The sequence below is a fragment of the Athene cunicularia genome (genome assembly GCF_003259725.1).
Source record: "Athene cunicularia isolate RWA chromosome 17 unlocalized genomic scaffold, athCun1 chr17_part1, whole genome shotgun sequence".
NCBI classification, from domain to species: domain Eukaryota; kingdom Metazoa; phylum Chordata; class Aves; order Strigiformes; family Strigidae; genus Athene; species Athene cunicularia.
Window position 1 is genome coordinate 6,771,434 of NW_020799122.1, and position 9,188 is coordinate 6,780,621.

Consider the following 9,188-nt stretch of genomic DNA (forward strand, 5'->3'; position numbering starts at 1 on the left):
AAAGACACTCCCCAAACCCCCTTTTACCGTGCTAGGGGGGTGGGGGTGGCTGGGAAAGGAGCTCCCCCCGTCCTTCTTTCTCGCTCCGCCGCCGCCACCGTCTCTTGCCTGAGCTCGTCGGAAACTTTTCTGCAGCTGCTTTTGCGGGGAGCTGAGGCGGGAGATGGCGGGGGGGTCCTGGCAGGGCTGGCCAGGCTGGGAGGGGGGGAGCTGCCAGCAGCGGGGGACTGGGGGCTCCTTGCCTTCGCCTCCCGCAGCCCCTGGGAGCCCCCGACCATGGGACCGTGCGAGGTGTTTGAAGAGCAGCTGCCGGTGGAGCTGGAGCTGGGGGGGCACAGGTCCCAGCTTGTCCCCTGCGTCCCAGGGGGGGCAGCTCGGGGCTCTTTGACAGGTCGAGGGTGCTGGGGAGAGTGGGGACTTGGGGGTTGCCCCAGTGCAACGTGGGGCTCAGCCCCGTCTGTGCTGGGTCCCCGTGAACATTGTCACGAGGTTGGTGGGAGAGTTGGGGACGGCGGCTCTGCGTGGTGTGGCGAGGGGAAGTTTGGGGAGGGGGATTTTTCCTGCTTGTCAAGGCCTTTCCTCTGGCTGCCGGAGCAGGGTGCACAGGGGTGCTGTGGGGTGCAGCAGGGTGCACAGACAGGGGGACAATGGTGCTGTTCATGGTGGGCAGCCATAGGGCTGGGATGGGGAGAGTACGGCTGGGGCTGCTGCCGGGCTGCAGGGATGGGGGGTGAGAGCTGCGGGACAACCCGACTGGCCGCAGCACCGGGAAAGAAATTACCCGTCTGTGCTCCCCCTCCTGCCAGCGCAGCTTCGGTTCCTTCAAATTACAAGTTACGTTCCCAAGGGAGTGTTGCTGGCTCAGCCTCTTGGCCCCAGGAGGTCGTTCCTAGCGTGGGGAGGGGGCTGTGGTTGTCCCTTGAGGGTGGGGACCCCCAGAGGCTGACGTCCCCTCACCCCAGGTGTGCGACAGACCACAACTCGGACAACACGACAGCGATGCTGCAGGAGTGGCTGGGGGCAGTGGGGAAGGACTATCACTCGGTGGTCTGGAAGGTGCAAGAGGAGCCCAGGTGAGGCTGAGGGGGGCAGGCATGGGCTGCGAGGGGCTCCCAGAGCAGCACCCTGCTCCCCAGCTGGGGACGGTGCCAGGCAGAGCTGGGCTGACTCAGCCAGCAGGCCTGCGGCGGCATGCACCGAGTTCGTGCGTTCCCAGCGAGCGGGGTTAACCCCTGCCTTTCCCCTGCCCAGCTCTTACCCCGACGAGCTCGGGCCCAAGCACTGGAGCGACAAACGCTACGAAAACCTGATGAGGCTGAAGCAGGAGGCTCTCGTCTACGCCCGGGAGCAGCGGGCAGACTACATCCTGGTAAGGGACATGTGGCACTGGCGGGGTGGGGGCTGAGGTGGGTGGCCCCACATCTCCAGGACCTCTGCCGTCTCCCCAGTTTGTGGACACCGACAGCATCCTGACCAACAACCAGACCCTCAAGTTTCTCATGGCGCAGAACAAGTCGGTGGTGGCCCCCATGCTGGACTCGCAGACCTTCTACTCCAACTTCTGGTGTGGCATCACACCCCAGGTACGTCCTCAGAGAACTCTGGGGAAGGGGATCCCCCCCCTCCATGGCAGAAGAGCCCCCCACCATGGAGGCATCACGCCGGTGTGTCGCAGGGCTACTACCGCCGGACGGCTGACTACTTCCCCACCAAGAACCGGCAGCGGGTGGGCTGCTTCTCTGTCCCCATGGTCTACGCCACCTTCCTGATCGACCTGCGGAAGGAGACGGCGCGGTTGGCTTTCTACCCGCCCCATCCCAACTACACCTGGGCCTTCGACGATATCATCGTCTTTGCCTACTCCTGCCAGGCGGCCGGTGAGGGCGGTGGGGGGGTCAAGGGTGAGCAGGGGGATTCGGGGAGGTTGTGGTGCTCACCCATCCCACCTGGCAGGCGCGGAGGTCCACGTGTGCAACCAGGAGCGCTTTGGCTACATCAACGTCCCCTTGAAGGCCCACCAGACGCTGGAGGATGATCATGCCAACTTCGTGCATCTCATGCTGGAGGCCATGGGTGAGCACCTGTGGGTGTTGGGGTCCTGGAGGTGTTCCCAGCCCCAGGGGTGATGGGGACCTGGTGCCAGTCCCTGGGGCAGGGCTGTCGGCCCCAGTTCCCGGCCAGGCAGACCCTGGGCTCCACCGAAGGGGTGTCCCCTCTCTCCGCAGTGGATGGCCCCCCCATGCAGCGCTCCAGCCACATTTCCCTCCTCCCCAAGCCGCTCACGAAAATGGGCTTTGATGAAGTAGGTGTCTCATGGACCCCCCATGTCCCCCTGTCTGCCCCTCTGGCTCCATCCGTGGCAAAGCCCACCATGGGTTTTGGCTGAGCCCCCTGTCCTGCATCCTGCAGTGGCTGGGCAGGCTACATCCGCCCCATAACAACATGCCCCCTTGGTGGGGCTCTCCCCTTCCTCCCCAGATCTTCCTCATCAACCTGGTGCGGAGGCCGGACCGGCGCCAGCGGATGCTGGCATCCCTGCGGGAGCTGGAGATCGCCCCGCGGGTGGTGGATGCTGTGGATGGGAGGTGACTCCACTCTGCCAGCCCTTCAGTGTCACCCTGGGGGTGGCTGGGGGGGGGATGCCTTGCTGATGCAGCCCCTCTTCTTGCAGCACCCTCAACAGCAGCGACATCAAGGTGCTGGGGGTGGACCTGCTTCCTGGGTACTACGACCCCTTCTCCGGCCGCACACTCACGAAGGGCGAGGTCGGCTGCTTCCTCAGCCACTACAACATCTGGAAGGAGGTACGGGGCCGTGGGGGCCACGGGGTCCCTAAGGGCCACCAGCACGGGGCCTGGACCCTGTGAGCATCACCAGGTCTCTGGAGGGTCTGGGGAGAGAGGTGTCCTGCAGGGTCAGTGGACCCAGTATGACCTAGCGTGGTGCTGGGATGGGTTTGTACCTCTGTCCCCTCCCTGCAGATAGTGTCCCAGGGTTTGGAGCGCTCGGTGGTCTTTGAGGACGACGTGCGCTTTGAGGCCGCCTTCCCGGCACGGCTGCGGCGGCTGATGGAGGAGCTGGAGGGGGCGCAGCAGGACTGGGACCTCATGTAGGTTCTGGGACCAGGGGGATGTGGGGTGGGGGTCCCCAGGGCTGGCTCTCATGGCTCGCTGGCCACCCTGCAGCTACCTGGGGAGGAAGCAGGTGAACGCGGAGGATGAGGTGCCTGTGAAGGGGGTGAGAAACCTGGTGGTGGCTGGGTACTCATACTGGACGCTGGCCTATGCCATCTCCCACCGTGGGGCACAGAAGCTGCTGGCCGCCGAGCCCCTCTCCAAAATGCTGCCGGTGGACGAGTTCCTGCCCATCATGTACGACAAGCACCCCAAGTAAGGAGCGAGGGGTGCAGAAGGGGTGCTGGCGGAGTGGCACGGCCGTGCCAGCGAAGGAGCATGTGGTTCTTTTCTGCCGTCACCGTCCCACCCCGTCCCCCCCTCCCCGGCGTTACTCATGCTGGAGAAAACATCTGTAGCATGAGCTCATTCCCCCCCCGACCGCTGCCTGGCTGCCAGCCGCTGGAAAATGGCCTCCTGCCAGCGCGGGGTGGGGGGACGGCAACAGGGACGGAGCTGGCGCTCGATGCTGGCCCTGCACAGGGGTCTTGGCCCTCTGGGGCGAGGGGAGCAGCCCCCTGTACCTCTGTGTTGGGGGGCTGTGTGGTCCCCTGTCCCTGGTTGTGGGTCTCAGCCCCATCTTGGGGCACTTCCATGTCCCTCTTCCCGGGCAGGGGGTCAGCAGTGAAGCTGTGTCTGGGGAGGGGGAGGCAATTTAGGGGGTGGGTGAGCGTTGGTGGCCGGGTGTCCTGGGGGAGAGGCAGGTGGGAAAGCCGGTGAACAGAATGGCGAAACAGAGGGATTAGGCATGTAAAAGGGAGGCTGGAGGTGGACGGAGGGACGGATTAGTGCTCTGGATGTGAACCAGGAGCAGCTGGGAGCCCCATACTTGCCTGGATAACGGCACCAGACAGCTCTGGCCTGTGGCCAGCCGCGGCCAGGCCGGCGGGATGCTGTGCCGGAGACCCCCTCCGTGCCAGGGCCAGCCCCGTGCCACCAAGGCTGGTGGGGAGACAGGGGCCCCATCCCCTCCACAGTCCCTCCCCAGCCAGGCTCTGCAGGAAGCAGCAGCGGGGGCAGCCCCCCAGCTCAGCTGCCTTCCCCAGACCCCCTCCCCAGTACCCCATGTCCCTCCCCGGGTGGTCAGCATGGCTTTCCCAGCCCTTTTTTTAACACCGGGCCATGCTCTGTGATCCAATTTCTGCTCTGGGTCCACTCTGCTTTCCCCAGCGAGGATTACAAGCGGCACTTTGCCCCTCGGGACCTGCTGGTGTTTTCAGCTCACCCCCTCCTGGTTTATCCCACCCACTACGCTGGGGACAGCAACTGGCTGAGCGACACCGAGACCTCCACCATCTGGGATGACGATGCCAAGAAGACCGACTGGACTGGCTCGCAGAAGACCCTGAGGGACTCACGGGGTGGTGCCGGCCACCTCCGCTCCACTGCCCGCGATGAGCTCTGATGGTGAGCGGGGCCGTGGGACCCAGGTGTGTGGTGCCGGGGATGGGGGACAGATTGCCTGGGAAGCATCTCCCTGCGAGCACCATGTTCAGGTGTTTCCTGGATGCCTTGTTTCTCTTTGCCGTGTGGCAGCAGCTCTTCCCATCAGACTCAAAGCATTGGGAAAAAGAGACAAGATCTCTCCCAGGCAGGGGAAAGAATGGGGATGCAGGTGTCCCATGTGCACTGGAGGGGACCAGGAGTCTGGGTCCTGCTGCTCCTCAGCCCCTCAAGCAAGGAAGGGACAATGCTTCTTCGCCTCCTCCAAAGGTCACACTAGTTTGGGGAGAGCTTGGGGCATCTCACAGGGGAAAGTTTCACCCCGGTGCTGCTTGCTCCCCCCCAAGAACTTGTCTCCCTGGGGCCATGTCTCTGCGGAGCGGCCGTGCAGGCAGGCGAGAACTCGCACTCGGCCCTGAGGCAGCACCGCCACGGTTAACGCCGGGTCAGACTTTCCCTGTCTGAGGTTGCTTGTGCTGGCAGCAGAGCCTTGTTGGGAGCAGCCAGACCGGGGGAGGCTGGAAAACAACCCTCCCACTGCCTCCACTGCAGGCGTGAACACGTCGGGGCTGCTCCTGCCTTGACCGCTAAGGTTTGTGTCCTCGCCTCCTAGGGATGACAGACCCAGCTGGGAGTGCTGCGGGCCAGTGGCCTGATCCTGCCTGCTCCCGTTTGAGAGAAGCAGCTGCCCTGGACAGATCCCACCGGGATCCTTCAAATCTGCAGGTGGCAAATGCAGCCCAGGCAGGATTTGCCCCGGGGCTCCTGGAGGGCCCTTTCCCTGCCAGATGGAGGGACCAGGGGAGCGCTGTGCTCCATCTCTGCTGAGGACACCTCTCCAGGACTGCCCTGAGCAACGCCAACTCTGCCAACTCCCACCAGCTTGGACTCTGGGGAGTGTTTTTCAGGCCAGGGGCTGATTCCTGTGGTGGCACATGTGGCCTCCTGCTGCTGACCGGGCTTGTCCCTCGCCTGTGCCGTGTCTGGGCTGAAGCCCAGGGAGGATTAAAGCAGACTGTTTGAGCTGACGGGTGCTGGCTCTGCCCCACGTAACATCCCCAGGGCACTCCCCACCAGGGTCACCTTGGAGCTGCAGTGGTGAGGGTCTGGCAGTTCCCAGTCGATTGCTTTGGGAATGAAATCTGTAATGGGGAAGGGAGGAAGGCGGAGTGGGAGACCCCTTTGGGGTCTGTGGGTGAAAAGGTGGGTGGTATTTCCATGGAGCGCAGGCTTCCTGTGGGAATGCGGATGGGAATGATTTCCCTCAGTGGCGTTAGGTTTGGCCTTGGGACTGAAAACCTATCACCAGTTTGAGGACTGAGGTGTGCAGCCGAATCCTGCTGGGCTCCGGCATCTGTCGCCTTTGTGGCCAGCTCTGGAGGAGGTGTTTTGCTTTCCAAGAGTCCAGGCTTGTTTGGTGCTAATCCTCAGCTCCTCAGCAGGGTGACCTTTGGTTGAAAAACTGAGGGTTTTCTGGGGTAGAGGAGCAATTTTCTTAAAACCACTGCAATTAGCCCTCGCCTGGATGCACTGGGGAGGTGTGAGCCCCTGCCAGGTGCCCAGAGCTGCCACCTCTCTCCACCCAGGCCTGGCAGCTGGCTGCCCCTTTGGGCTCTGCAGCGGCTGCTGGCGTTAGCCCCGGGACAGTGGGTTGCTGCTTTCACCCAGGGTTTGGGGGGGCTGCACCCCTCTTCTCCCCACAGCTTGAGAAGGCAATGGAGCATGGGTAGAAGGCTCGGTAGCCAAGAGCCACAGCGGGATGTCTGAGACCACCAAATGATCCAGGAGAGCATCATCTGGGGCAGGCTGAACAGCTACAGCAGGGACCTCCTGAAGAACCACTGGCTCCAGGGGATCACAACGGACCTGAAGATCCGAGCGGATCTACTGGAGAACAGGGAGAAGGAGACAGCCAAGTGCATGCTGTGCAGCTGCAGGCTCCCAGGCAGTACGGCCACAGCGGGGTGCAGCGGTGGTGGCAGACTGGGGACACCTTTGCCTCCTTGCCTGTTCCCCAGTCACAGGTAGCCTCAATGCTACGGGAGGAGCTCAGGAGCTGGGGACAGAGTGGAGGAAGGTCTGGTACCAGCTGGAGGAAGGAAGTGGCAGCAGCGTTGCAGTACATGGGACCCAGCAAGGGTCCTGGTGCTTGTTCCAGTACCCACTGGGATGTGGGCGAGGAGCTGCCAGTGCTGGGGCTCTCAGCTGCAAGAGGATGTCAGCAGAGCACCGCGACGGTGGGGAGACGCTGCTCCCCGGGCTGCCCTCGCTACCAAGAGACCTGTAACGGGTCTGTAAAGAGGAGCCAGAACTCCTCTGGCTGTTGGAAGCTCCAGAGTTTTGGCGTAAAACCACCTCACTCAAAAACGACGAGGCCAGCCCTGAGACTTCTCGCTGCAGCTCAGTGGAAGCAGCCTGTGGGCACTGCGGAGCGATGAGATTCCCGGCGGCTCGTGCTTGCCACTGTTTCTCAACACAGCGAAAGTGGGTTTGGACCCTGCAGAAGTCACTCCTATCGCTTCCCACTGGAAGCTGCCCCCCAGCCTGAGCTGATGGAACAGGGATGGAAACATGGATTTGAGCTGCAGAGAGCCAGGGACTGCCTGAGTTCAGCTGGTGACGAGGGGCAGGAAGAAGGCAGAGGGTTTATTTCAGTTCTGTGCCAAACTGCCACACAAAGCCACCACAGGGGCTTGAGTAGGACACGAGCTGCCCGCATCTGTGTGGGGACAGACCAGGGCTGCCCCAGTGCCCGGCCTGACTGCCCGGCAGGGCCAGCTCTGTTCTGCACCATGGTCACCCCGCCAAGCCCGCAGCGCCCCAGCCATCGGTCACACAGGTCCCCGGGGGTTCACATCAGCCTCTGTCCCCTGGGTCCCCCGTGGGTGCTCTTCGCCGCAGGATGTGCTCCAGCAGGCAGGTCGCTGCCTGGGCCAGGACCTGCTCCAGCCTCTCCCGCTCCCCAGCATGGAATGGAGCCAAGACGTAGCTGGACACTGTCACTTCACCTTCTGGTCGCCCAATGCCGATCCTGAGCCGGGTCATCTCCTGGGGAGGAAGAAGAAGCTGGAGGAGCATCACCTCATGGACCCAGAGCTTGGGGCATGGGGACAGCACTGAGAGTGGGGCTGGGCAGTGAGGGAGCGGCCCCGCATGTTTTCCAGGTGTTTTTGAGGGCCTGCTCCAAGAAACATGATTTTGGAAGAGGCTTTTTCTGGGCTGTGCTGAGATTCCGGGCTCTTGCCAGGCCTGGCAGAGCTGCTCGAGCTAATTGTTTCCATGTCCTCCACGGCGGCCAAACCAACAACAACTCTCGGGGAAGGAGAAAAGGGGGGAGAGTAAAGGGAGCAGGGGCTTGTCTGGGTGGGAGGAGGGAGTCACAAGAACTGGAGTGGGGGGACAAGAAGCCATGCACTGAGGTAGGGGCAGGATTGAGCCCCTTCCACCAAGGCCCACTCACGTTGGAGTTCAAAGCACTGATGCAGGATCGGACCCCATTGTGTCCCCTTGGGAGAGAAGGAGAAAACCCACCATTAGTCTGTAAGAGACACCCCTGGCTGCTCCCTGGCATGGTCCTGGGGGTCTCTCGCTGCAGGGACTTGGGGATGTGGCCCCAGTCAGGGGCTGCAGTCCCCATGCCCTGGCTCTGCAGGAACATCCAGCCCTGGGGCTGAGAGCAGCTGGCTAGGGGGAAGCAGGGCCAGGACAGCACGTTCTGTGCGTCTTGGCTCTTGTTGCAGGTGGTGCACATGGGACTGAATGCTGGGGCCCAGGACCACCCCTGCCCTGTCCCACAGTGGAAGATTTCCTAGGTTAAATGTCTCGAGGCTGACCCAGGAGCTGGCGCTGGGGCAGGCAGAGCAGAGGCACGGTGCTATAAAAAGCCCATGTGGTGCAGCTGATGGGCTGGATCCAGCCCACAGACGCTTCCAGGAGGCTCCTGGCGCTTCCTGCCAGGGCAGGCACTGGGATTCGACCCAAACAGCCAGCTGTTGCCTCTGCAGCTGGGATTGAGCCCAGGGCTGATGCTGGGGCTGAAAACACCGCCAGGCTGGTGGGATGGGGCCAGGAACAGCCCACGTGCCTGTAAGGCTGGTGGGATGGGGCCAGGAACGGCCCACGTGCCTGTAAGGGCATGGCAAGGCCTCAAACCAGCTGACACAACCGGAGAGCTGAGGCCAATCCATACCTTGCGCTGCCTCCCAGCTTGATCGCCACGTTGCCCAGGGCCTTGTCCAGGTCATCATGAACCAGGTATATGTCTTCTGGGCGGAGGTTGTAGATGTCAGCTTTGGAAAAAAGAAATAAAACCCAAGAAATGAGAGGGAGATGGGCTCACCAGGCCCTGACCCTGCAGAGTGGGGCTGCAGGGACCCGTGCCGGGCAAGGGGGGCCCGGTGGCACAGCAGGTGTTGGGAGTGACCGCGCCGCTCACCGGCACTGGCGACGCTGAGCCCGTTGAGGTTCATGAGCCTCCGCGGTTTCAGCAGCACCAGCTCCAGGCCGTGGGCCACGGCCAGGGCCATGTCGGCACAGCACCGCCTGTCCACTCGCCAGCCCTCGGCCACCGCC

General features: G+C 63.0%; 2 protein-coding genes across 3 annotated transcripts in view; one reads left to right on the plus strand and one right to left on the minus strand.

Annotated features, from left to right (window-relative positions):
* CERCAM (cerebral endothelial cell adhesion molecule) overlaps positions 1 to 5,639 on the plus strand; it is a 6,918-nt gene extending 1,279 nt beyond the window's left edge. The window contains exons 2-13 of one of the 2 annotated variants that reach the window (XM_026860210.1): positions 963 to 1,073; positions 1,252 to 1,369; positions 1,449 to 1,583; positions 1,676 to 1,877; positions 1,954 to 2,073; positions 2,226 to 2,302; positions 2,479 to 2,585; positions 2,672 to 2,804; positions 2,982 to 3,109; positions 3,186 to 3,389; positions 4,344 to 4,580; positions 5,230 to 5,639. In XM_026860210.1, coding sequence (XP_026716011.1) covers positions 963 to 1,073; positions 1,252 to 1,369; positions 1,449 to 1,583; positions 1,676 to 1,877; positions 1,954 to 2,073; positions 2,226 to 2,302; positions 2,479 to 2,585; positions 2,672 to 2,804; positions 2,982 to 3,109; positions 3,186 to 3,389; positions 4,344 to 4,578 — 1,570 coding nt within the window. In that variant the 3' untranslated portion in view covers positions 4,579 to 4,580; positions 5,230 to 5,639. Of the gene's footprint in view, positions 1 to 628; positions 1,074 to 1,251; positions 1,370 to 1,448; positions 1,584 to 1,675; positions 1,878 to 1,953; positions 2,074 to 2,225; positions 2,303 to 2,478; positions 2,586 to 2,671; positions 2,805 to 2,981; positions 3,110 to 3,185; positions 3,390 to 4,343; positions 4,581 to 5,229 lie in introns of those variants that run through there. The other variant, XM_026860209.1, reaches the window with a different exon arrangement.
* A 154-nt stretch (positions 5,640 to 5,793) lies between these two features.
* Positions 5,794 to 9,182, minus strand: PTRH1 (peptidyl-tRNA hydrolase 1 homolog). The gene is made up of 4 exons (XM_026860222.1): positions 9,052 to 9,182; positions 8,806 to 8,905; positions 8,077 to 8,122; positions 5,794 to 7,664 (listed from the first exon to the last, which is right to left on the minus strand). The coding sequence occupies exons 1-4, from the start codon at positions 9,140 to 9,142 to the stop codon at positions 7,473 to 7,475; spliced, it is 429 nt and encodes a 142-aa protein (XP_026716023.1). The 5' UTR covers positions 9,143 to 9,182; the 3' UTR covers positions 5,794 to 7,472.
* Between the last annotated feature and the right edge of the window lie 6 nt (positions 9,183 to 9,188).

Bases quoted from the DNA above. Each gene is read 5' to 3' on its own strand.
- PTRH1 (XM_026860222.1), bottom strand. From the start codon at position 9,142: ATGGCCCTGGCCGTGGCCCACGGCCTGGAGCTGGTGCTGCTGAAACCG. The intron at 8,123-8,805 runs GTATGGATTGGC...TTCTCTCCCAAG, and splicing joins AAGCTGGGAGGCAGCGCAAG to GGGACACAATGGGGTCCGAT. The intron at 7,665-8,076 runs GTGAGTGGGCCT...CTTCCTCCCCAG, and splicing joins TCAGTGCTTTGAACTCCAAC to GAGATGACCCGGCTCAGGAT.